The sequence below is a fragment of the Salvelinus sp. IW2-2015 genome, unplaced genomic scaffold, assembly GCF_002910315.2.
Source record: "Salvelinus sp. IW2-2015 unplaced genomic scaffold, ASM291031v2 Un_scaffold1382, whole genome shotgun sequence".
Classification (NCBI taxonomy): Eukaryota; Metazoa; Chordata; class Actinopteri; order Salmoniformes; family Salmonidae; genus Salvelinus; species Salvelinus sp. IW2-2015.
Genome location: NW_019942872.1, coordinates 94,441 through 118,445, shown reverse-complemented (window position 1 = coordinate 118,445; position 24,005 = coordinate 94,441). Strand labels below are relative to the sequence as shown.

Genomic DNA, 24,005 nt, shown 5'->3' with positions numbered 1-24,005 from the left:
TTCTAAATCTTCTCATTGTCCCTTCATTCTTGGACCACTCTGCACCTCTTTCCCATGTAGATGCAGGATCTGATGTATGACATGCTGTCAGAGGTGAGTGGATTACGAGGGGACCTGGAAACACACATAAACAGTCTGCAGCAGAATGTGGAGGAGCTGAGAGAAGGCTTCAGGACTCTGATACCCCTCCTCTCCAGCACCCTCTCCACACAGAACTCTTCCATCCGCCACCTGCTAAGGGAGAGGGAAGAGCAGGCAGACATGGAGAATGGGAGGGCAGGATAGGTAAGATAGCAAGACAGATGGCAGGTATGGGTTGTGCATCATCACGGGAAGAGGTAGAGAGTGATGTGGAACAGTTGGGATCAGAATAATTATGGGATTTAGGTCAGGCTAGAATGAAATTAGATTAATTTTAGGCAGGAAATAAGGCTACATCAGGGATGCAAACTGGTGAGGGCACAAATTGGTAACGCTTTTGTTTTGCACTGAAACATGTAAAAAAAAAAATGTTAAAATGCAGGTTTTAACTAATTAAACAAAGAATATGATCTAAATGATCGGTCTCTGTGTGTAAAATAGTGGTTAATGTGAACCTAACAACTAAACAAATGTAAAGACAGCAATCCAATGTTATTTGTTGCCTAGACTTTACTGCAGATTACACTCAAAAAACAACACACTAATATTGCAGTTAGCCATGACAGCCTTTATAACAGAACGCTTGTGACCACAAACACACATCTACATTTTTCACTTGGGGGAAAAAAACATCTTAAGTAGAAATAGAATGAAACAAACAGGCACAAGGCTATATGTGTGCAAAAATAACATTCACTGAGTAAAACATGTAATAATCCCCCCTCACACGTGCTACTATCAAATCCAACACATCAAAAGCAATATCTTTGGGCTACACTGCATTGCAGTGGCGTGCCGTGGGCCTGGGGCCTTCAGTGAGGTCCTACACAGTCCCACCCGAATTAATCCACCTCTTATTACCATCATTATGATGCCATGGCTCTAGACACTATACATTTAGACAGAAACGCAGTATAACCAGGCGTTGCGTCACCTTGAAATTGACAAAAATTGACATTTTTTTAAAACAGTGTTTACCCAAAAACATGACACAATCAATCAATGAGTCTTTTCAATATTTCCCTTCACCTTTTCATTGTGCAGCTCCGTTGCCCTGCGCGCTTGTTCGTTGAGCTGTAGATCCACTCGGGTGTCCCCAAAAGTTTTCAAAAGCACCATTGCTTGTAAGTGCCCAGCCGTACTTTGGTGTCTCGTTGCTGCCGTGGTTAGACAACTCAAGTTTGCAAAGCCAGTGTGGCTCCAAACACCAAATCGATCACTTGCAAATAATAGGCATTCCCAGCAGTACAGTTTGCAGTGCTTCTCGGAGCCTGTGAGCCATTGATAGCGCTCGTAGTTGGAACTTTGAAAGTGGCGAACGAACCCCTTTCCCGCCTGTGACAGGCTTTGTAGCGTCGGCGTCGGGCGACCTCTCCTTACAATGTCTAACTTTTCTTGAAAAGTTCGTCTTGAGAATGGCGTTATAATTATATCCTCGACCAAATCGATATCTTCTCCTCCTTCCGCCATTGTGGGTTGAAAAAACAGCTTAGTAGTACGCGAATTAATTCGTTTATCAAATTCAGTTTCCTAGTTCTGAGGTTCTGCATAGACCTGCCCATAGGACCTGCCTCTCAATATTGGTAATCCAATCAAAAGACGTGCACGCACTACGCCTGCTAGCTGGCTCCTGTGTAACACTGGAGCCAGCCAGCAGGCGTACAATAGCCAACTCTAAAGCTGATRGMTTGACACTAAATMTTCATTTCCATTCACTWTAAGCTACAAGCGCCCYCACTGTTGATTCTGAAGGCCTGAGGGCAGATTTTAGACCCCTGGCAACACATGATGGCTGAATATGATTGGATAAAAGATCTAACATAAAGACCAGCCCTCCAAATCTCAACCTGGGGCTGGTAGCAGTGCAACCAAGAGGAAAGCTATGAAATGAAGAGTATAACTCTTACTCTGGCGAATAATTTAATACATATTTGTGGGAAAATATATATATTTTAAAATTATATTCTGATGATGTTTAGGTTAGCAGAGAAGGCCTTGCTGGCCCTGACGGCCCACCACTGCTGCATTGTACACTTTCTGCCTGTGGAAAGTTTCTTCTACAATGTCCCAGTAGAGCATGATACCCTTTGTTGGCATAACTGATCTCTTTCAGGCAGAGAGTACACCTGGCATAACCCTTTTTATCCACTGTATTGAAAAAGTGAGAAAGAGGGAAAGTGTGTGGTGTTTCTTTCACCTAGTGGCATCCAGCTTAAGCCAGGCCCAGCTCCAGCTCCACTTGTTTAACAAGCAACGTCTCATTTTCACCTAATTCTCATTCTGAAAATTAACCACATACTGTAAAGGGAAAACATTAGTTCACAGATAACGGTAGTAGTTAGCTAGTTAACATGCCACACAGCAACTAACACGTTATAACTTGAGGAACGGCAAAGAGTCGTATGTTACCAGTTAATATTATAGCGAATTGGTCTGGTTACTAACGTTAGCTCATCCGATGTAACGTTAACTATTTTCACACCATGAAGCTAGCAAAATACTTAATGTTAACAATACTTGTTCCACCACACTTTCTCCCTCACCTCAAACTTTCCAAATACCAGTTGTTTTTCGGTTACAGCTCATGAAGTATGCTTCATCACCTTCTCACCTACCTCTTAGCTATCGTTCAGGGGACGGGCTGTTATAAGTTAACTGGTCAACTGCCTTTCAACTCTCTCGCTGTCTTTCCACGGCGCGCGGTGATGCTGTAACTAGCCAATCTCTTCAGTCGCGTGCTGCATTCTGTTATGTGAACGCTTGGCTGAGCCTTGGATACAGACAGTATTGCTCCAAACGCGCATCACTAGTTCGCTTACAGCCAGTAGTCATCCAAAGCCCCCCCACGCCCAAAAATTTCTCGTCGGATCTACACGAACCACGTAGGTCACCTATTTTTTATTCTAGTTTGCATCCCTGGGCTACATACCATTTTATGGGTGTAACATGTTAAAAGGTGGAACATTTTTATGCAATTTCATACAAGTAACTAAATAAAGCAGTAAGTGGATGGAATTTAACTGTAGAATACATATTTCACCCATTTTGGAAATCTTTCCACAAAAAACACTACTCTTGATTGCAACATTACCCGAATAACAACTCAAGTGTATATTGTTTTGTTAGCCAGCATGTGCACGGAGTGTCTACTAATAGGTTGTAAATAGAATATTTTCCAGAGCTTCATAATTGTAATTATGAAAAATGTATTCAGTTGTAATTTCACAGTAAGTGAAAGGTAAGTTTACGTATTAACTCCAAATATCTACTTAAATCTTAAATATTAAACTTAAATTAATATCTATTTAAATGTAAATGTACTTTTTACTGAAAATTGTATAATTATTTCTAACATTAAATTAAGTTATATGCACTTTCTCAGACAAGTCCTATTTTGGTGTCAAATTGTTCAACTTAAAGGGCAATTCCACCAGTATTCAAACTCCATCTCCAGCACCAAACCAGTGTCCACATATGTAAAAACAGCGCATTTCTTGTCTTAAAAAATGGGGTAAAATAGATGCCGCGTTCAAAAGAACTGGGAAATCCGGGGGGGGTCGTTTTGAACGGTCAGCAAACCCAGAATTCCAAGTCGGAAACTCTGACATCTTTCTAGAGCGCAGAATTTCCGACCTGGAGATCACAGACGTCATGTTGTCTTAAACACCTTAAAAGTAAAAAAAACTATTTTCAAAACCTGCAATGAGTTTCTAGGCCAATGGAGGGTATTTTCTTGCTCCCCACTTCACCACAAATCTCATAGTTGGGAAATCAGTTCTTAAAATGGCTTAACTTTTGATTTCATCAGGTAGAACTTGGCATTTATTTCTACAAAACTTGGAAATGTGCCATTTTCACATTGACACTTGTGCTGGATAATGAAATTGAAAAGTTTCCCTTTAAGTAGCCCATGACAAATGGTTACTTGATATTTTCTTTAAATTAAGCACTCACCAAATTGTAACTGGCTATGAAAACATATGCAAATAGCCCAACTGGGTAATTATCACAAAACTAACATTTGACCCCAAAATTGATCAAGTGTAATTTCACCAAATTTTCATTGATCACTGAGATTAGGATCCGTACTTATCCATTTCCTTTTCTTTCTTTAATCAGATTATGCATTTGACAATTCCCACAACATTCTCATTACCGCAACAGTTTGTCCAATAAAAGTAAACAAATCAACTTCCGATAGAACATTGTTCCCCTTGTGAAAAGGCCAGAATTAAACTGAAAATACAAATATCGAAATTTTAATTACACAATAAAATTCACATCACTTTCCTAATTGGAGCTTTTCTTGCCGTTTCAGTAATGAGAAGGCCAAGTTGGTTAAAGGGGTTGTTTGAGAATAAGAACCTCATTCTGAAGGCGTATAAGCAAATACATTTACTTGTGTTCATCTAAGGACTACTCCTCTTGATCATGCATCATATGTGAATAACCACTGAACTGATTTTAAAGTTCCTGTAAAAACTCCACAAAGTGAGATGCATGTTGACACGCATAATATTATCGTTTAATGTATACTTAAACTAGTTTTGTTATTTATGGACAAACTACAGCAGTTTTATTCAAAGAAATTACGTTTTTCTAAAGTAAAATTGTATTAAATGACTCGAGAATTTAATCCGAAAAAGGTAATGAAAACTGAAAATGTACAAAATTCATGCGAGAACGTACAATTTAAAATAAGACACTTTGACAAAAATGTTGACCTTAGTCCTCATAATGATAGTTGATTTTTGCAAACGCATCATGGTTTTGTAACTCAATTTGCTACAGACATGTATATATATATTTTTTAACTGGTTTCATGTGAATTACCCAACTGATGTGGATAAAAAAAATTCAATCCCAATTTATACAAATATTGAAAAGGAAACAAAAAAGTACAAACCACCAATTCTTTAGCCAAAACAATTGTATTAAAAGAGATTGGGTTGAAGAGTTCAGTTACTGCAACAAAGTGGACTATCACATTGAATGAGTAATCCCATCTGGTGTCCAGGCATCATGAGCACTTCTGGATCAGTCTTTCTTGGATGCAGTGGGTTCTGTATCGAGGCTGGAGTCGCTGAGATCAACATGTCCAACCCCTCCTCTTACACTTCTCTTACAACTAATGCTGCTTCCTCCTGAATGAGCACCCTGATGGAAAGAGAAAATGACAGAGTCAGGCCACTAAGAATCTGAGGAGAGAGTTGCGGGGAGCAGTGTGAAACCAAATTAACATTTATGGCACCTTGTGCTAAACTGTCAGATTGAATGGCACTAAAGCTTTCACTGCCAAAACAATCATTTAAAATCTTCTAAGTCTATAGTAAGGTTACGCAATGTTTGAATGGAATTGTCCGACATGATTGTGTTCAGGTGCTGGGCCTCCTGAGTGACGCAGCGGTCTGAGGAGTCACTACAGACCCGTGTTCGATCCCAGGCTGTGAACCGAGACCCACGAGGCAGCGCACAATTGGCCCAGCGTCATCCGGGTTAGGGGAGGGTTGGTGCGGTTGGCTTCCGGGTTAAGCGAGCAGTGTGTCAAGAAGCAATGCGGCTTGGCAGGGTTGTGTTTTGGAGGACGCATGGCTCTCGACCTTCGCCTCTCGAGTCCGTGAAGTTGCAGCGATAGGACAAAACTGTAACTACCAATTGGATATGACGAAATAAAGGGGGTATTCAAGTAAAAAAATGATATCTAATATACATTTTTTAAATGATTGTGTTAAAGTGCTTTTGAAGTCAGAAAAAATCTTCAACCAATACGATTCAAGCTAGCTTGATAAGATAAGCTAGCTAACGTTGCTAATAATACAGTTAGCTAGCTTGCTTAACATTGACAATGTTCAAACTAGCTACATTATCCACATTAATAAGTTTGTCAAAAACTACTTTGTCATCTTTTGGTTGAAAGGGTGCGAGGTCAGTGGTGAAACGTCACAACTCAGGTAACATTTTCTCTGTTCCCCACTTGTAATAACGACTTGGAGGACCGCTCAAGTGAAACTTTCCAGTCGGAACTCTGGAATTTCCAATAACCCTGATTGCACATGAAGGCCCTTAACTACATAAATAGACATTGCTGCAGTACCTAAAACTGCTGGAGACAGCGCTCCACCCCTCCAAAGACATTCAATTATTTAAGAGACTGTCCCCTCCAACTTGAGTTGGAAAACACAAGGGGGCACACACACTAGTGATGTGCGGATTTACCCAACCTGCAGTCCCTTAGGTTATATATGGGGGGCGCGCGGGTTTAGGGTCATGAAATATTGTGTGGATGAAAGGCAGATGGGTGGCGGGCGGGTTGAATGAAGTGAAAACAATGCAGTAAAATCCATACGTTTTTTTTTTATATTTTTATCTGGCATTAATGCATAAGCCTAAGCTTTAGGGCCTAATTTTACACGCTCCGACTTGCCAAATGCTTTTCGAAACATGGGAATAAAAAGTTACAAATCGACCCACCGAAGCAAAAAAAGAACACAAGGGAACCAACTGTACAGCGCATTTTCTATATTTGCGGGTTAGGGTTGGGTGCGGGCTTCAGATTTTCTAACAGATTGGGCAGTTACAGACGGGTTATTAGCAATTGCTAGTGGGTGCAGGTGAACCCACACAAAATGATGAGACTACTGACCCTCTGTGAGACGTGCTTTGCCTCCAGTGGGCTGACACAGAACTGTGGAGCAACCCACACACAGCACAACCGTCTGGGCGTGGCTGAACACCGTTGTGATCTTGTAGCATCCTGAGGGAAACAAAAATACAATCATTAAGACACCAGGGCTCTAGACTAGGGTTGTGGTGGTCACAATCAGCCGCCGGTGATTGTCAAGCAAATAACTATCATCTCATGGTAATTGACCGTTAATTAACAAACACATTTAGAATCTCCTGGCTTCCACACGCAGCGTACAAGCCACTGATGCAGACCTTTGGAACATTTACATTTTAAGAAGTCTAATAAATCCTTGTAATATTGCCTACACCTTCACAAATCCATTATTTTAGATAGACTACATTTTCATGTTTATTTAGACCCATTTCAAAAGTAGTCCATTTCAAATGAACAGAATAGCATACTCTGAGTTGTCCTTATGTTAGGTCCTAATCTGGCTATGCCATATGGCCGTGGGCTACACTATTTGTTTAGAATTCCGTGGCATTTTATAGTATGAAGAATACAATTGAACAAAGCTGAATAAAATAAAGGATATTTTCTCCAAAAGATTTGAGGGAGTGCGTACATGAGGCTATTCTGTGTTGAGCAGTTAAAGAAATAGGTACTCCTACAGTGCATTCGGAAAGTATTCAGACCCCTCAACCTTAAAAAAGCCTTATTCTAAAATTGATTAAATAAAAAATGTTCCTCATCAATCTACACACAATATCCCATAATGACAAAGCAAAAACAGGTTTAGAAATTTTTGCAAATGTATTAAATAAAAATACCTTATTTACAAAAGTATTCAGACCCTTTGCTATGAGATTCGAAAAGGTGCTTCCCGTTTCCATTGATCATCCTTGAAATGTTTCTACAGCTTGACATTTTTGCAAATGTTTTTTTTTTTTTTTTACTGAAATACCTTCTTTAAGTATTCAGACCCTTTGCTATGAGACTCTAAATTGAGCTCAGGTGCATCCTGTTTCCATTGATCATTCTTGAGATGTTTCTACAACTTGATTGGAGTCCACCTGTGGTAAATTCAATTGATTGGACATGATTTGGAAAGGCACACACCTGTCTATATAAGTTGACAGTGCATGTCAGAGCAAAAACCAAGCCACGAGGACAAAGGAATTGTCCGTAGAGCTCCAAGACAGGATTGTGTTGAGGTACAGATCTGCGAAAGGGTACCAAAAATGTTCTGCCGCATTTGATATCTCCATCATTCTTAAAATGGAAGAAGTTTGGAACAACCAAGACTCTTCCTAGAGCTGGCCGCTAGGCCAAACTGAGCAATCCGGGGAGGAAGGCCTTGGCCACTCCTCAGTAAAAAGGCACAACAGCCCACTTGGAGTTTGCCAAGAGGCACCTAAAGGACTCTGACCATGAGAATAAGATTCTCGGGTCTGATGAAACCAAGATTGAACTCTTTGGCCTGAATGCCAAGCTTCACGTCTGGAGGAAACCTGGCCCCATTCCTACGGTGAAGCATGGTGGTGACAGCATCATGCTGTGGGGATGTTTTTCAGCTGCAGGGACTGGGACACTAGTCAGGATCGAGGGAAAGATGAATGGAGCAAAGTAGAGATCCTCGATGAAACCCTGCTCCAGAGCACTCAGGAACTCAGACTGGGGCAAAGGTTCACTTTTCAACAGGACAACGACCCTAACCACACAACGCAGGAGTAGCCCAGCCAGAGCCCAGATTTGAACCCGATCGAACATTTCGGGAGAAAACTGAAAATAGCTGTGCAGCGACGCTCCACATCCAACCTAACAGAGTTTGAGAGGATCTGCAGAGAAGAATGGGAGAAACTCCCCAAAGACATGTGCCAAGCTTGTAGTGCCATACCCAAGAAGACTCAAGGCTGTAATGGCTGCCAAAGGTGCTTCAACAATGTAAAGGGTCTGAATACTTACACTACCGTTCAAAAGTTTGGGGTCACTTAAATGCCCTTGTTTTTTAAAGAAAAGCACATTTTTGTCCATTAAAATAACATCAAATTGATCAGTGTAGACATTAATGTTGTAAATGACTATTGTAGCTGATTTAATGGAATATCTACATAGACGTACTGAGGCCCATTATCAGCAACCATCACTCCGGTGTTCCAATGGCACGTTGTGTTAGCCAATCCAAGTTTATCATTTTAAAAGGCTAATTGATCATTAGACAATCCTTTTGAAATTGTTAGCACAGCTGAAAACTGTTGTCCTGATTAGAGAAGCAATAAAACTGGCTTTTTTTAGACTAGTTGAGTATCTGGAGCGTCAGCATTTGTGGGTTTGATTACAGGCTCAAAACGGCCAGAAACAAAGAGCTTTCTTCTGAAACTTGTCAGTCTATTCTTGTTCTGAGAAATAAAGGCTAGTCCATGCGAGAAATTGCCAAGAAACTGAAGATCTTGTACAACACTGTGTACTACTCCCTTCACAGAACAGTGCAAACTGGCTATAACCAGAATAGAAAGAGTGGGAGGCCCCGGTGCACAACTGAGCAAGAGGACAAGTACATTAGAGTGTCTAGTTTGAGAAACAGATGCTCACAAGTCCTCAACTGGCAGCTTCATTAAGTAGTACCCGCAAAACACCAGTCTCAACGTCAACAGTGAAGAGGCGACTCCGGGATGCTGGCCTTCTAGGCAGAGTTTCAAAGAAAAAGCCATATCTCAGACGGGCCAATAAAAAGAAAAGATGGGCAAAAGAACACAGACACTGGACGGAGGAACTCTGCCTAGAAGGCCAGAATCGCGGAGTCTCCTCTTCAGACTTAAATAGCCACCACTAGCACCTTAGGGGCTGCTGCCCTATATACATACTTGAAATCACTGGCCACTTTAATAATGGAACACATTTTGCATCTCATATGTATATACTGTATTCTATTCTAAGCCGCTCCGACATCATCCAAATATTTATATATTCTTAATCCCATTCTTTTAGATTTGTGTGTATTGTTGTGACATTTTTTGATATTACTGCACTGTTGGAGCTAAAAACACAAGCATTTCACTACACCCGCAATAACATCTGCTAAACATGTGTATGTAACCAATCAAATTTGATCATCATGAGGCCTACTTTGCAGTCAACATTTATTGGGAAGGTTTTTTGGTTAAGCCTTTACAAAATGTTCAAACAGCGCATGACGACAATTGTGCTTCGCATAGATTAAACCAAGACTACAGACCAAACTTTGAATACTTGGTCTGCATACCCATTGTTGATTGAATAAATCTTGATAATATATATATATTTTTTTTTTAAAGCTAACTGTGAACCAAAAACTAACGTGATCAGATACATTTTTCCCCTGGCACCCTAGCGGCCAATTCAAAATTGATTTGTCGCACTGCCAAGTCAAAGTGTCCCAAATGCCAGTGTTCTGGTCGCAGTTGAGTCCTGCACACTTGTAGTACAATTACATGCCACACTGCATCATCTGAAACCAGAGTCATTAGTGCCTGTGGTGTATTCACGACAGCACACAGTAGCAAAAGGAACAAAAACAAGGTTATCTTAAATGGACAAATACTACTAGGTCCCTCGTTTCAGCAAACATGCTTCGCAATAAATACAGTCATAAGTACTGAACTCATTATGCTACAGACAAGGTGGCTGATTCAAACGCATAAATGCAATGAAGGAAACAATGGGGACCTACCTGGGCACTTAACATCCATGAAGTAGGAGTTCGGGCTCTGGACAAGACGCTTCTTCTTGTGGCTCCTCTTCTCCTCCTCAGGGGATGGGTGCAATAAGTCTTTTGCGAGCTGCAGGATAGAGTGGACAAGCAAGACTGCTTAGAAAATTACATTTAGTTTGAGTAGATAAGCAATTGTCACTTGTAAGCAGTTGCCCTACAAGTGACAATAAGGCAGTACATTTAACATTTTAGTCAATTAATTGACACCCTAATCCTGAGCAAACTATGAATGATATCGACATTCCAGTCAGATAGGTACACAACACATGCGATAGTGTTTCGCTCAAAGCCAGATGAGTTGCACACGAACTAGAAAATGTCATTAGAACAGGTACCTTCCTGCGAGTGATAATTGCAATGAATTTGCAACCTAAAACCTATCATACTGCCTAGATTTCTTGTTTACTAGATTAGATATCGTCAACGTTGACCAACGGTCTTCCCTTTCCTTATCCGAGGAAATAAAATACACGTCACCTGTTATTTGAGCTATATCTGCACTACACTTTCTACGAGATCATTCAATATAGTGGATGCAATTGCACGTATATTCAGACATATGGTAGCTCGTGTTACATTCTCAGGTTACTCATCTCCATGTTTGCGATATGTACGCCGCCATCTTGTATCACACTGCGCTACTAATCAGCGCGTATAAGAGATTATGATAATACCTCGACACTGACTGGAACGACAGAGCTCAAACACACAACAGTCAAAACACGAATTAATTATGCATTGACTGACTCCAAGATTGTCATCCAAAGACCCATGTTAACGATAAAAGTGTGATTATGTCAGGCTCCGGTACTCACTGGCATGTTTGCGAAAAAATAGCAGTTGCCTGAAAGAAGGCATGATCGGAAACAAGGGGTTTCTATTGACGCTACTTTGGTGCACGGGCAGGAAGTGAGTGAATTGAATGAAGTTGGTGGACATATTTGTAAGGTCAAAACGAGTTTATTGACAGATATAACACGTTTTCAATTAAGGTAGATATTAAGCCACCAGATGCATTTTATTGATCAGACCTCTCTCGAAATTTCATATTCCCAGCCCCATGGATGACAGAATACGTCACAATCCATAGGCCTACCCTACATAACATTCAAAATAATGATTGTGAGTGATTACACTCATCACAATGAGTGATTGTGACATGAACATTGATTTAGTAATAAAATAGAAAATCTATGTTCCTTACTGTAAAACATATTACAGCATCCATTTACATTTACATTTAAGTCATTTAGCAGACGCTCTTATCCAGAGCGACTTACAAATTGGTGCATTCACCTTATGATATCCAGTGGAACAACCACTTTACAATAGTGCATCTAACTCTTTTAAGGGGGGGGGGGGGGGGTTAGAAGGATTACTTTATCCTATCCTAGGTATTCCTTAAAGAGGTGGGGTTTCAGGTGTCTCCGGAAGGTGGTGATTGACTCCGCTGACCTGGCGTCGTGAGGGAGTTTGTTCCACCATTGGGGTGCCAGAGCAGCGAACAGTTTTGACTGGGCTGAGCGGGAACTGTACTTCCTCAGAGGTAGGGAGGCGAGCAGGCCAGAGGTGGATGAACGCAGTGCCCTTGTTTGGGTGTAGGGCCTGATCAGAGCCTGAAGGTACGGAGGTGCCGTTCCCCTCACAGCTCCGTAGGCAAGCACCATGGTCTTGTAGCGGATGCGAGCTTCAACTGGAAGCCAGTTTACTTCTGCTGTAAATGTACAGGGATGCTGTAATGTTTTACAGTAAGGAAAATAGTACTGTAAATTATATTATAGCATCTCGGGTGTAAAGAAAAATATCAGTATTAAACTGGCAACTCTGGTGCCAGTAGAATGCTGTACATTTACAGAGGAAAGTTTTACAGTGTAGGATTGAAGTCTGCGTCTACGGAAGCTAGACAGGCTAGGGTTAGGGAGAGCATCCAGGAGAGAAAAGCCAGCGCAGTATCAGGTGTTCCTAATGGGGCTCCGTAACAATCCTCAGTTCTGATTCGTCATCTCTTCTCACCCCTAGGATAAGCATAAAAAAAATAAGAATAGAATGAGAGAGAGAGAGCACCAGGACTGTTACTCTGTAGGTAAAAAGACAGGTGACAAGGGGACCTTATTAGCTAACTAATAAAACATTGCTATAGCCTAATACCACAGATAATTTTACAAGACTCAACTTTTTCCTTTCTTTCTGTGGCGCCAAATGTTTGCATACTACTGGTAAAGTGAACAGGTTTAGCTAATACATTATTGGACAATGTTGTTTAAATTAAACAAATGGTTAGCGGGGAGAGGCTATAAGAACACTCCTGGCCTGCAAAACAATGACTTATGTCGTAGCTGAGGGCAGAATGAACCCGAATCACACAGGGTTGTGTGACAGCTAGGAGGACACTCACTGTGTCCCGGTGTTGTTGCCGTTCATGCTCTCCCCGTTGAGTAGTAGACTATATCACGGTGACATCTAGATCGCTACCAATATTAGCTATTTCTTATGTAGGCTGCTATCCCACTTGAAATATAATCCTTGTGAGGGGAAGAAAATGGCCACGTTATTAGCTACCGCTGGCGACACTAAGTGGCATAGGCTACAGCTGCCCACTGCACCTTAGGTCACCTTAGGTCAGCTTTTTCCAATCATTTTTCTTCATGGAAAATGCATTTGTAATTTGTACTTGCTAATAGATTTAAAATGTATATATTGACACCATATTCCATGGGTTTACTGACAACAATCTAGTGAATTAATATTAAGGTGTTAATTATTAGGCATCAGGAAAGCACAGCGCATGGAACAAAGCAGTGAGATATGCAACATAGCGTTATGTTTCTGCAAAATATTCACTGCTAGAGTGCGAGGCCACGAGTGCGGGGCACTTCATATTGGTTGCGCAGGGATCAAATCCCCCCCCAGGTCTTCAGGGCTGAGCCCCGGATATTCGGAATGTCTAGTGACGTCCCTGCTTCCAACTCTACCCAAAGCTGCTTGGGGGTAAGGAGGAGGAGGCTAATCCCCAGCATGGGCTCCTGTCAGAGCGGAGACTTCAGCTGGCCCTTAGCTATTTATGGTGCTTTCAAGACCGCTGGGAACTTGGAAAAAGCAATGTCAAATCATAACGTCATTGATCTTCAGGTCAGAAAGTCGGAGCTCTAGAAAGATGCCATTTTGACAAAGCAAATTTGAGGAAAAGGCTCCCAAAATTCTATCAACATATTGATTGGTGTACTCGCGCTGCTAAAACTCTCAATCATTGTTATACTACCTTCCAGAATGCATATAAGGCCCTCCCTCGCCCTCCATTCGACAAATTGGAGCACAATTCCATCTTTCTTCTCCCCTCCTATAGGCAGATACTCAAACAGGAAGCACCCGTGGTGAGGACTATTCAACACTGGTCTGACCAATCGGAATCCACGCTTCTAGATTGTTTTGATCACGTGGACTGGGATATGTTCAGAGWAGCTTCAGAAAATAATATCGACACATATACCGATATGGTGAATGAGTTTATCAGGAAGTGCATATGAGATGTTGTACCCACTGTGACTATTAAATCCTACCCCAACCAGAAATTGTGGATAGATGGGAGCATTCGTGCAAAACTGAAAGCGCACTGCATTTAACCAGGACAAGAAGACTAGGAATATGGAAGAATAAAAACAATGTAGTTATTCCCTCCGCAAAGCAATCAAGCAGGCTAAACGTCGGTATAGGGACAAAGTTGAGTCCCAGTTCAACGGCTCAGACACGAGACGTATGTGGCAGGGTCTACAGACAATCACGAATTATAAAAGGAAAACCAGCCACGTCGCGGGCACCGATGTCTTGCTTCCGGACAGGCTGAACACCTTCGCTCGCTTTGAGGATAATACGGTGCCACCGACGCGGCCCGCTATCAAGGACTGTGGGCTCTCCTTCTCCGTGGCCGACGTGAGTAAGACATTAAAGAGTGTTAACCCTCACAAGGCTGCCGGCCCAGAATGTATCCCTAGCCATGTCCTCAAAGCATTCGCAGACCAGCTGGCTGGTGTGTTTACAGATATATTCTGTAAACATCTCTCCCTATCCCAGTCTGTTGTCCCCACATGCTTCAAGATGGCCACAAAGATGGCCACTAAGAAAGCAAAGGTAATTGAACTAAATAACTATCGCCCGTAGCACTCAACTCTGTCATCATGAAGTGCTTTGAGAGACTAGTCAAGGATCATATCACCTCCACCTTACCTGCAACCCTAGACCCACTTAAATTTGCTTACCGCACCAATAGATCCACAGATGATGCAATTGCCACCACACTGCACACTGTCCTGTCCCATCTGGACAAGAGGCATACCTATGTAAGAATGCTGATAATTGACTATAGCTCAGCATTCAACACCATAATACCCTCCAAGCTCATCATCAAGCTCGAGGCTCTGGGTCTGAACCCCGCCCTGTGCAACTGGGTCCTGGACTTCCTGATGGGTCGCCCCCAGGTGGTGAAGGTAGGAAACAATACCTCCTCTTCGCTGATCCTCAACAATGGTGCCCCACAAGGGTGCGTGCTCATCCACCTCCTGTGCTCCCTGTTCGCCCATGACTGCCAAGCACGCCTCCAACTCAATCATCAAGTTTGCAAACTACACAACAGTAGTAGGCTTGATTACCAACAACGATGAGACAGCCTACAGGGAGGAGGTGAGGGCTCTGGGAGTGTGATGCCAGGAAAATAACCTCTCACTCAACGTCAACAAAACTAAGGAGATGATCGTGGACTTCAGGAAACAGCAGAGGGAGCACACCCCTATCCACATTGATGGGACCGCAGTGGAGAAGGTGGAAAGCTTCAAGTTCCTTGGTGTACACAATTTCACAGTGGGTGCAAGACCTGGAGAGGCCTACAAGCCACAGTGTCTCGCACCCACTGGGAAATTTGGTGGAGGATCGGTGATGATCTGGGGGTGCTTCAGTAAGGCTGGAATCAGGCAGATTTGTCTTTGTGAAGGATGCATGAATCAAGCCACGTACAAGGTTGTCCTGGAAGAAAACTTGCTTCCTTCTGCTCTGACAATGTTCCCCAACTCTGAGGATTGGTTTTTCCAGCTGGACAATGCTCCATGCCACACAGCCAGGTCAATCAAGGTGTGGATGGAGGATCACCAGATCAAGATCCTGTCATGGCCAGCCCAATCTCCAGACCGGAACCCCATTGAAAACCTCTGGAATGTGATCAAGAGGAAAATGGATGGTCACAAGCCATCAAATAAAGCTGAGCTGCTTGAATGTTTGTGCCAGGAGTGGCATAAAGTCACCCAACATCAATGTGAAAGACTGGTGGAGAGCATGCGAAGACGCATGAAAGCTGTGATTGAAGATCTGGGTTATTCCACCAAATATTGATTTCTGAACTCTTCATAAGTTAAAACATTAGTATTGCGTTGTTTAAAAATGAATATTAACTTATTTTCTTTGCATTATTTGAGGTCTGACAACACTGCATCTTTTTTGTTATTTTGACTAGTTGTCATTTTCTGCAAATAAATGCTCTAAATGACTATATTTTTATTTCGAATTTGGGAGAAATGTTGTCAGTAGTTTATAGAATAAAACAAAAAAATTCATTTTACCCAAACACATACCTAGAAATAGTAAAACCAGAGAAATTTTGCAGTGGTCTTGTAATTTTTCCCAGAGCTGTATATACTGTATTGTATTCTATACTACACCACTGACTGTTAAACAGCCATCTCCAGCACATCAGAGGCTGCTGCCTATAGACATAGATTAGGAACACTTGCCACTTTAAGGAAATTAAACACTACCCACTTTAATAATGTCTCCGTATCTTGCATTACTCATCTCATATGTATAAACTGTACTCTATACTATTCTACGGTATCTTAGTCACTTTAATTGTGTGTAATCACCCATCTCATATGTATATACTGTATTCTATACTATGCCACTATCTTAGTCCAATGCCACTCTGACATAATGTAAAAATGTGTATATATATATAAATCCATTCCTTACTTAGATTTATGTGTATTTTGGGTATATGTTGTGAAACTGTTGGATATTACTTGTTAGATATTATTGCACTGTCGGAGCTAGAAGCACAAGCATTTCACTAGGATTATACCCTGATGAAGACAGCTTTACTGTCGAAACGTTGGTAATTACATTTTTGCATCTGAGCTCCTAGAGTGTGCGGCTCTCCTTTATTTTCAAGTTTGCTACACCCACAATAGCATCTGCTAAACACGTGTATGTGACCAATACATTTGATTTGATTTTTGATTTGATGATTATTCAGAGATATTGACCTCACAGTAAGCCAGATTCGAGTAACTTACATTTCAAGATGTGGACTCAAAAGCTGCACTGACAGACAACGTTAAGCTAACTAACTAACTAATGTGAGGGACTACCCAGTCTAGCTAGCAGTGCTGCTTCATTAGAAACCTAGCAAATTTTATGAGCAGGGTTTTGACAGTAAGTTACAGTTATTGTCGATTAGCTATCTGGACACTGAATCCAACTATTGGAGCTCTGTTCACCACCCGGGCAAAGTATCACTAACTAACCAATAACTGTCTAATCAAGTACTGTCCAAATATGCTAAAAATTACAAATAAAAATAGCTAGCTAACTTAAGGCTTACATGACGTTAGCTACTTTTGGTAACGTCAACTCAATTAGCTAGCTAACGTTACGCTATCTATTGAAAAAACAAAGCTGGATAGCTGGTAACATTTTTTCTAATTTATAGAAGATGGACATGCGGAATTGAAGATGCAGCTCAGCTAACACAGGGACGGTTGTTAAATTTGCAGGAGTAAATTAATAGATTGTGTGTGTATGTGTGTGTTTACAATATACAATTATTTAGCATCTAACGTTAGCTGCATAGATGGGTTGGCTGACAACGTCACATAAACGATGTGCGCGCTTCCATAAATCAGCTTCCATAAATCAGCCTGTTGTGATTCTGGATGGTCAGATTGCTAGCAAGAATGACACTGCCATGTGTGGGAATCATAAGTGGCTTATTTCAGCATATTTCATCATGTTATTGATAACATGTCTTGTTTTGAGGTGTTTTGACTAGCTAAAATGGCTAAGATTCACTAGCTAGCTAAACAACAACTGCAACAACGTATTTGAAATCACAAGTGGTCAGTGTGCAAATGTATTTGTTTTCAATAAACATTGGAGACGAAATATAGCTTTCATGTCAACAATCTAAGTGTGCGTGCGTATATTGCTTATGTGTGTGTTTGTCTGTTCAGAATACTCCATATTGCTATGGTACTGATACTATGTCGTCTCTGTAATAATATAGGAAATCCAGGAAAGCAGAACATCAAACAGCAAGGAAGAGAGGGGAGCAGACAGGACAGAGCGAGAACACAGGAGAAGATAGAGGGGAGGCCCACACAAGACAAACATGGCATATTCCTCTCAAGCCAGAATATGTAGTCCTTGCTAAACATTACCTCTCAAAAAAAGTAAAGATGCCACTTCTGACATGTGCTGTGTATATAAATTGTTAAACCCTGATATGTTCCCATCACTGAAAGCAATCATACAGGCCGCGCTGACCATCCCAGTTAGCAGCTGTGAGAGATCTTTCAGTGCCTACAAACCTGGTTTAGGTGCCCAATGACCCAAGATAGAATGCATCATGACAATGATATACATACTTACACGCTGGGGAAAGAGTGAAGTCATAGACAGGTTTGCACCTACAATTTAATTTTGTTTAATTTCTAATCTTGATGGATAGACTAACATCCTAGTACTGTGTAATATAACTCACAAACATTGTGAATATTTAGTTGGAGAAAGGATTGCATGCTCGTATGTACATGTGTGTAAAATTGTGAAGTGTTGTTCCTACAGGGGTGTTGGAGGGTGTGTATTTGTTTTTGTGTCATTAATTAGGTAGAAATATTGTCCTGTAGCTAGTTGACCTTGGAATATGTGATTTATTACCACAAATGCTATAAAATCATGATTTTCAAGCGTGTTTGGTGCCTGCGTTTGTAAATATTATCTGCAAAAGTTGTCCCCTCCGCCCCCACTCTAAGTTATAATACAAGCCTGTTGCTAATGTGAGTTCATGCAGTTTGTGACCGAAAAATTACATATTTACCTGATTTGCTTGATATTAATAGTTAACAATTATATACTTAACAAATAGTAAGACATTTCTGTTCTAAATTATATACTTAACAAATACTAAGACATTTCTGTTCTATTAAATGCTGTGTTTCTGTAAAGGGATGGTTTTCACTCTAGCTTCCTGCAGATAATCTGGGTGTATGGTCACTACAGATGGCTTGAGCTGACAAATGAGTTAAAGACTGCATTCCATAGACAAGATGTGGTGGGTGTAACCGGGATAGGGATAGCCTGGAGGAGTAGAACATAATCCTTAGTCTCAAAATCATCCTTGCATCTGGGAGACTAAACTGGGTGGGGTTTAAAACAACACCCCCCTGTGTAGATAACGACAGGATGAACCCAGAGTGTCTTATGATGCCCCAATCTGCATGGGATGGGTGGAACCAGCCAAGACTAAGCATTTTTAGATCTACTATATAAAGAACTCTGCATTTCTGTAAAGGTTAAGCTCTCTGCAACACGCACTTCAGAGTGTGCTGTCGACCAGCTTCATTTTTGCAATAATTAATCAATGTTAAATAAAGATTGATTGTTTGAATAGTTGTCCAAGTCTCTCTCAGTGTACATAAATTTCCACGACAAGTTCCAACATAATCCCAAGAATGGCAGCCTAAAATCCCAATCCTGCTAAATTGCATGTAACTATAAAAAACATTTCATGAAAAACATTAATGTGGTTTAGGCTGCCACCATTTGGATTATTTTGGAACCGCACAGTGTGCGTTAATGTTAGCATTAATGTGACCAACAGCATCTTTTTGTATTGCCAATCAAATATTGGACATGGTTTATGAAAACATTGCAACAAAATGATACATTTTAAGTTGCCGCCCCGTAGCCATGAAGTGCTTTCAAAGGCTGGTCATGGCTCACATCAACAGCATCCTCCCGGACACCCTAGACCCACTCCAATTTGCATACCGCCCAAACAGATCCACAGATGACGCAATCTCAATCGCACTCCACACTGCCCTTTCTCACCTGAACAAAAAGAACACCTATGTGAGAATGCTGTTCATTGACTACAGCTCAGTGTTCAATACCATAGTGTCCACGAAGCTCATCACTAAGCTAAGGACTCTGGGACTAAACACCTCCCTCTACAACTGGATCCTGGACTTCCTGACAGGCCACCACCAGGTGGTAAGAGTAGGCAACAGCACGTCTGCCACGCTGTTCTTTAACACTGGGGCCCCTCAGGGGTGTGTACTTAGTCCCCTCCTGTACTCCCTGTTCACCCACGACTGCGTGGCCAAACACGACTTCAACACCATCATTAAGTTTGCTAACAACACAACAGTGGTAGGCCTGATCACCGACAATGATGAGACGGCCTATAGGGAGGAAGTCAGAGAACTGGCAGTGTGGTGCCAGGACAACAATCTCTCCCTCAATGTGAGCGAGACAAAGGAGCTGATCGTGGACTACAGGAAAAGGAACCTCGATGGGGCTGTAGTGGAGCGGGTCAAGAGTTTCAAGTTCCTTGGTGTCCTTGGTGTCACCAACAAACTATCATGGTCCAAACATACCAAGACAGTTGTGAAGAGGGCACGACAAAACCTTTTCCCTCTCAGGAGACTGAAAAGATTTGGCATGGGTCCCCAGATCTGGAGTGCCAGAGTGCGCTCAGAGTATGCTCTGGGCGTTCGTAAATTCAGACCGTTGTCAGATTGTCCATTTGTAAATTCAGAGCGTTTCACTCTCAGAGTGGCCGAGGAGTAGGGTTGATCCGAGTGTTCTGATCTCACAACGGCAGTCAAGCACCCAAGCTAACTGGCTAATGTTGTCTAGCTTGCTAGCTACTTCCAGACACAAATGAGAGAACACCTCACTCTGACCATTTTACTCGCCCTAACAGAGCTGGTTAGGCTGTTTTAATGTTATACAGAGAGTTGGGGACTATAACTGTGCTGCTGACAACCATTTATTACGCTTTTTTGCCGAGGTTTACTGACACCGGCCATATTCAACGGGTTTTGAGCGTTCGTAATTTCATCAGTTATTCTGCGAATTAACAAACGCAGCCTGAATCATAATTTATCACTGCTATGACATTATTAGACCCACCTCTAGTGTTGCATGGTACAGTGGTTCTTCCTTTAAAAGTTGCGTCATACTGCAGCAAAGCTTGCGGGCTGCCGCAGAATTCTATGACACGTTATTTAAGTGTCAGGCACTGTTGCCATTAATGCTAGTTAGTGCTAGTTTGACCACCAGAGGGCATCTTTGAGAAGAATTTAGCTTAAATCATTTGATTAATATTATGGTGTTTCTATTCCAAGAATAGTCAAAGGAGACATGGGCTTGGGCAATTAAAGGGTATAAAACCCAATGTAAAAGATAAGGAAAGCGGAGCAGAGATTCTGGGGAAGACAGATCAGGAGCTGATTGATATATTAGAAGTTTTGTTTTATTTTCATAAGCTCTACGTTTTACTTCAGCCTTCGCTGTTGGACCTATATTGGTTAAATTTGTATGTACTGTTACTTTAAATATGTTCGGACAGTTTCTATTCACCAGAAGGTTGTGTGATCGTTTTGGGCCAATCAAGATGGACTATGGGTGGTGTGCAGAGGGCTTTGCGGGGTTTTTCGTTGTTGCTGAAAAGAGAAAGTGAAAAGAAATGAGAGGCGCTCTTGTGAATTGGGTTTAACTGCGCTCTACTTTACTCACCTTAACAAAAAAAATATGTATAGTTTAATATTTTAGAGAGAGAGTTGTCTCAGTTCGCCTGCTGCTTGGCTGGCTAAACAAAGTTTCCAGACGCTTCGGGAGCTAGTTTGGGTTTGTTGGATCGAGAGCTGAAGAGAATGGCTTGGTCTGAGGGAATTTGATGGCTTTGTTGACGCTGGACATTGTTTTTCGGATGCATGCAGGGCACTTTCCAATTGGAATTTGCCAATTGGATTATAAATAGGTAACGGCCTTGGAACTGTTGCTTTCAAGGGATTTTTCTACAAAACCGCGAGTATCTGTGGGGTTAGCCTAATGTGTTTTTGAGCTCCAACGACAACAATTAACATTTTAATTTTAGCACCCGGGTTTAGGTTTAGGCTGTCTTAAAATTATATTGTGTCATGTGTATTGCAGATTTTATGCAAGTGTATCATTTATCGTTCATTATTTTCTATTTAAACATTCTATCTGAAGGTAAGAACCCTGGTCTTTGGTTTAAACTAGCGAATTAAGTCATACCATTTTTATTGTATATTGAGTGTCCTTTTCATCATACATTTGCGTATGCATTTATCTGAGCCTTTGATGAGAGGGTTACATTTTAGGGGCTCGTCCGGAATTTTATTTTATTTGTTTTCCTTGAATGATACAGTGCATTTTGCATGCATATTAACAAAAAATACTAAGCTTTTACTCTGAGTCACTGTACTAAACTGCTAGTTGTTAGTGCTGTGTTTCTCCCTACTTAATTGAGTATACAACATGGAGGATGATGAGATTGTAATGATGAGATTGCACTGAGCATAAGGTAGCTACACACAATGCTGTTGTGCTGAGTAATGTGTCTGTTGAAGTAACAGATTAAGAACTGAATGAAGCCCTCTGTCACGATCGTCTTCGGGAGAAAGAGAGGAGGACCAAGGCGCAGCGTGAAGTGAATACATTCTTCTATTTAATAAACGAAGAGAAACAATATAGACAAATACAAAACAACAAAACGAACGTGACGCTATATATAATAGTGCAGACACAAGCAACTAACACATAGACAATAACCCACAACCCACAACCCACAATACAAAACAGGCTACCTAAATATGGTTCCCAATCAGAGACAACGCAAAACACCTGTCTCTGATTGAGAACCATATCAGGCCAAACARATAGAAATAGACAAACCAGACATACAACATAGAATGCCCACTCAGATCACACCCTGACCAAACAAAACATAAAACATACAAAGCAAACTATGGTCAGGGCGTGACAGTACCCCCCCCTCAAGGTGCGGACTCCGGCCGCAAACCTAAACCTATAGGGGAGGGTCTGGGTGGGCATCTGTCCGTGGTGGCGGCTCCGGCGCGGGACGTGGACCCCACTCCACCATAGTCACAACCCGCTTTGGTGGCGCCTCTGGAGCGGGGACCCTTGCAGCGGGTCCCGGACTGAAGACCATCCTAGAGGGCGCCACTGGACGGAGGGGCAGCTCCGGGCTGAGGGGCAGCTCCGGACTGAGGGGTAGCTCCGGACTGAGGGGCAGCTCCGGACTGACGGGCAGCTCCGGACTGAAAGGCGGCTCTGGCAGCTCCTGACTGGCGGGCGGCTCTGGTAGCTCCCGACTGGCGGGCGGCTCTGGTGGCTCCTGACTGGCGGGCGGCTCTGGCGGCTCCTGACTGACGGGCGGCTCTGGCGGCTCCTGACTGACGATGGCTCTAAACGGGCGCTGGACAGACGGGCAGCTCAGGCGGCGCTGGACAGACAGGCAGCTCAGGCGGCGCTGGACAGACGGGCAGCTCAGGCGGCGCTGGACAGACGGGCAGCTCAGGCGGCGCTGGACAGACGGGCAGCTCAGGCGTGCCGAGGCGCACTGTAGGCCTGGTGCGTGGTGCCGGAACTGGTGGTACCGGGCTGGGGACACGCACCCTCATGGCGAGTGCGGGTAGAAGGAACAGGGCATTCTGGACTGCCGAGGCGCACTATAAGCCTGGTGCGTGGTGCCGGCACTGGTGGGTATGGCTGGGCACGCACTGCCTGGCCGCGCGAGTGGCGAGGAGACAGAGCGAGGCGAGGGACAGGGCGTACATGGTTCTGGAGACGCACAGGAGCCTGGTGCGTGGTGTAGGCACTGTTGGTACTGGGCTGGTGCGAGGGACTGTCACAGGCGGACTGGTGTGTGGAGGTGGCACCGGATAACCGGACCGTGGGAGGACTACAGGTCTCGAGCACCAAGCCTGCCCCACCCTACCTGGCGAATGCTCCCCGTAGCCAGACCAGTGCGGCGAGGTGGAATAGCCCGCACTGGGCTGTCCTGGCGAACCGGGGGCACCATGCGTAGGGCTGGTGCCATGTAACCCGGCCCAGGAGACGCACTGGTGACCAGATGCGTAGAGCCGGTTTCATGGCACCTGGCTCGATGCCCCAATCTAGCCCGGCCATACGAGGTGCTGTTATGTACCGTGTTATGTACCGCACAGGGCTAATACCTGCACACCAGGGACACCGTGCGCATCTCTGCAAACACGGTGCCTGCCCGGTCGCTCTCTTCTCCACGGTGCACGGGGAGTTGGCTCAGGTTCTCCTACTGCTTAGCCACACTCCCCGTGTGCCCACACCCAAGACATTTTTGGGGCTGCCTCTCTGGCT

General features: G+C 42.8%; 1 protein-coding gene and 1 pseudogene across 2 annotated transcripts; one reads left to right on the top strand and one right to left on the bottom strand.

The window, feature by feature from the left end:
• LOC112070641 (small conductance calcium-activated potassium channel protein 2-like) overlaps positions 1-17,918 on the top strand; it is a 48,026-nt pseudogene extending 30,108 nt beyond the window's left edge.
• LOC112070642 (small ribosomal subunit protein eS27) lies at positions 5,054-11,419 on the bottom strand. Of its 2 annotated transcripts, none has more exons than XM_024138075.2 (4): positions 11,336-11,419; positions 10,479-10,587; positions 6,785-6,895; positions 5,054-5,298 (listed from the first exon to the last, which is right to left on the bottom strand). In XM_024138075.2, the coding sequence occupies exons 1-4, from the start codon at positions 11,339-11,341 to the stop codon at positions 5,270-5,272; spliced, it is 255 nt and encodes an 84-aa protein (XP_023993843.1). In that variant the 5' UTR covers positions 11,342-11,419; the 3' UTR covers positions 5,054-5,269. The 2 variants fall into 2 exon arrangements, with proteins under 2 accessions (XP_023993843.1, XP_023993844.1); XM_024138076.2 differs by lacking the exon at positions 11,336-11,419 and adding an exon at positions 11,268-11,286.
• Positions 17,919-24,005: the final 6,087 nt, after the last annotated feature.

Coding starts and splice junctions, on each gene's coding strand:
- LOC112070642 (XM_024138075.2), bottom strand. Junction 6,896..10,478: donor CATGGATGTTAAGTGCCCAG/GTAGGTCCCCAT, acceptor TGTTTCCCTCAG/GATGCTACAAGATCACAACG. Junction 5,299..6,784: donor CAAAGCACGTCTCACAGAGG/GTCAGTAGTCTC, acceptor TCTTTCCATCAG/GGTGCTCATTCAGGAGGAAG.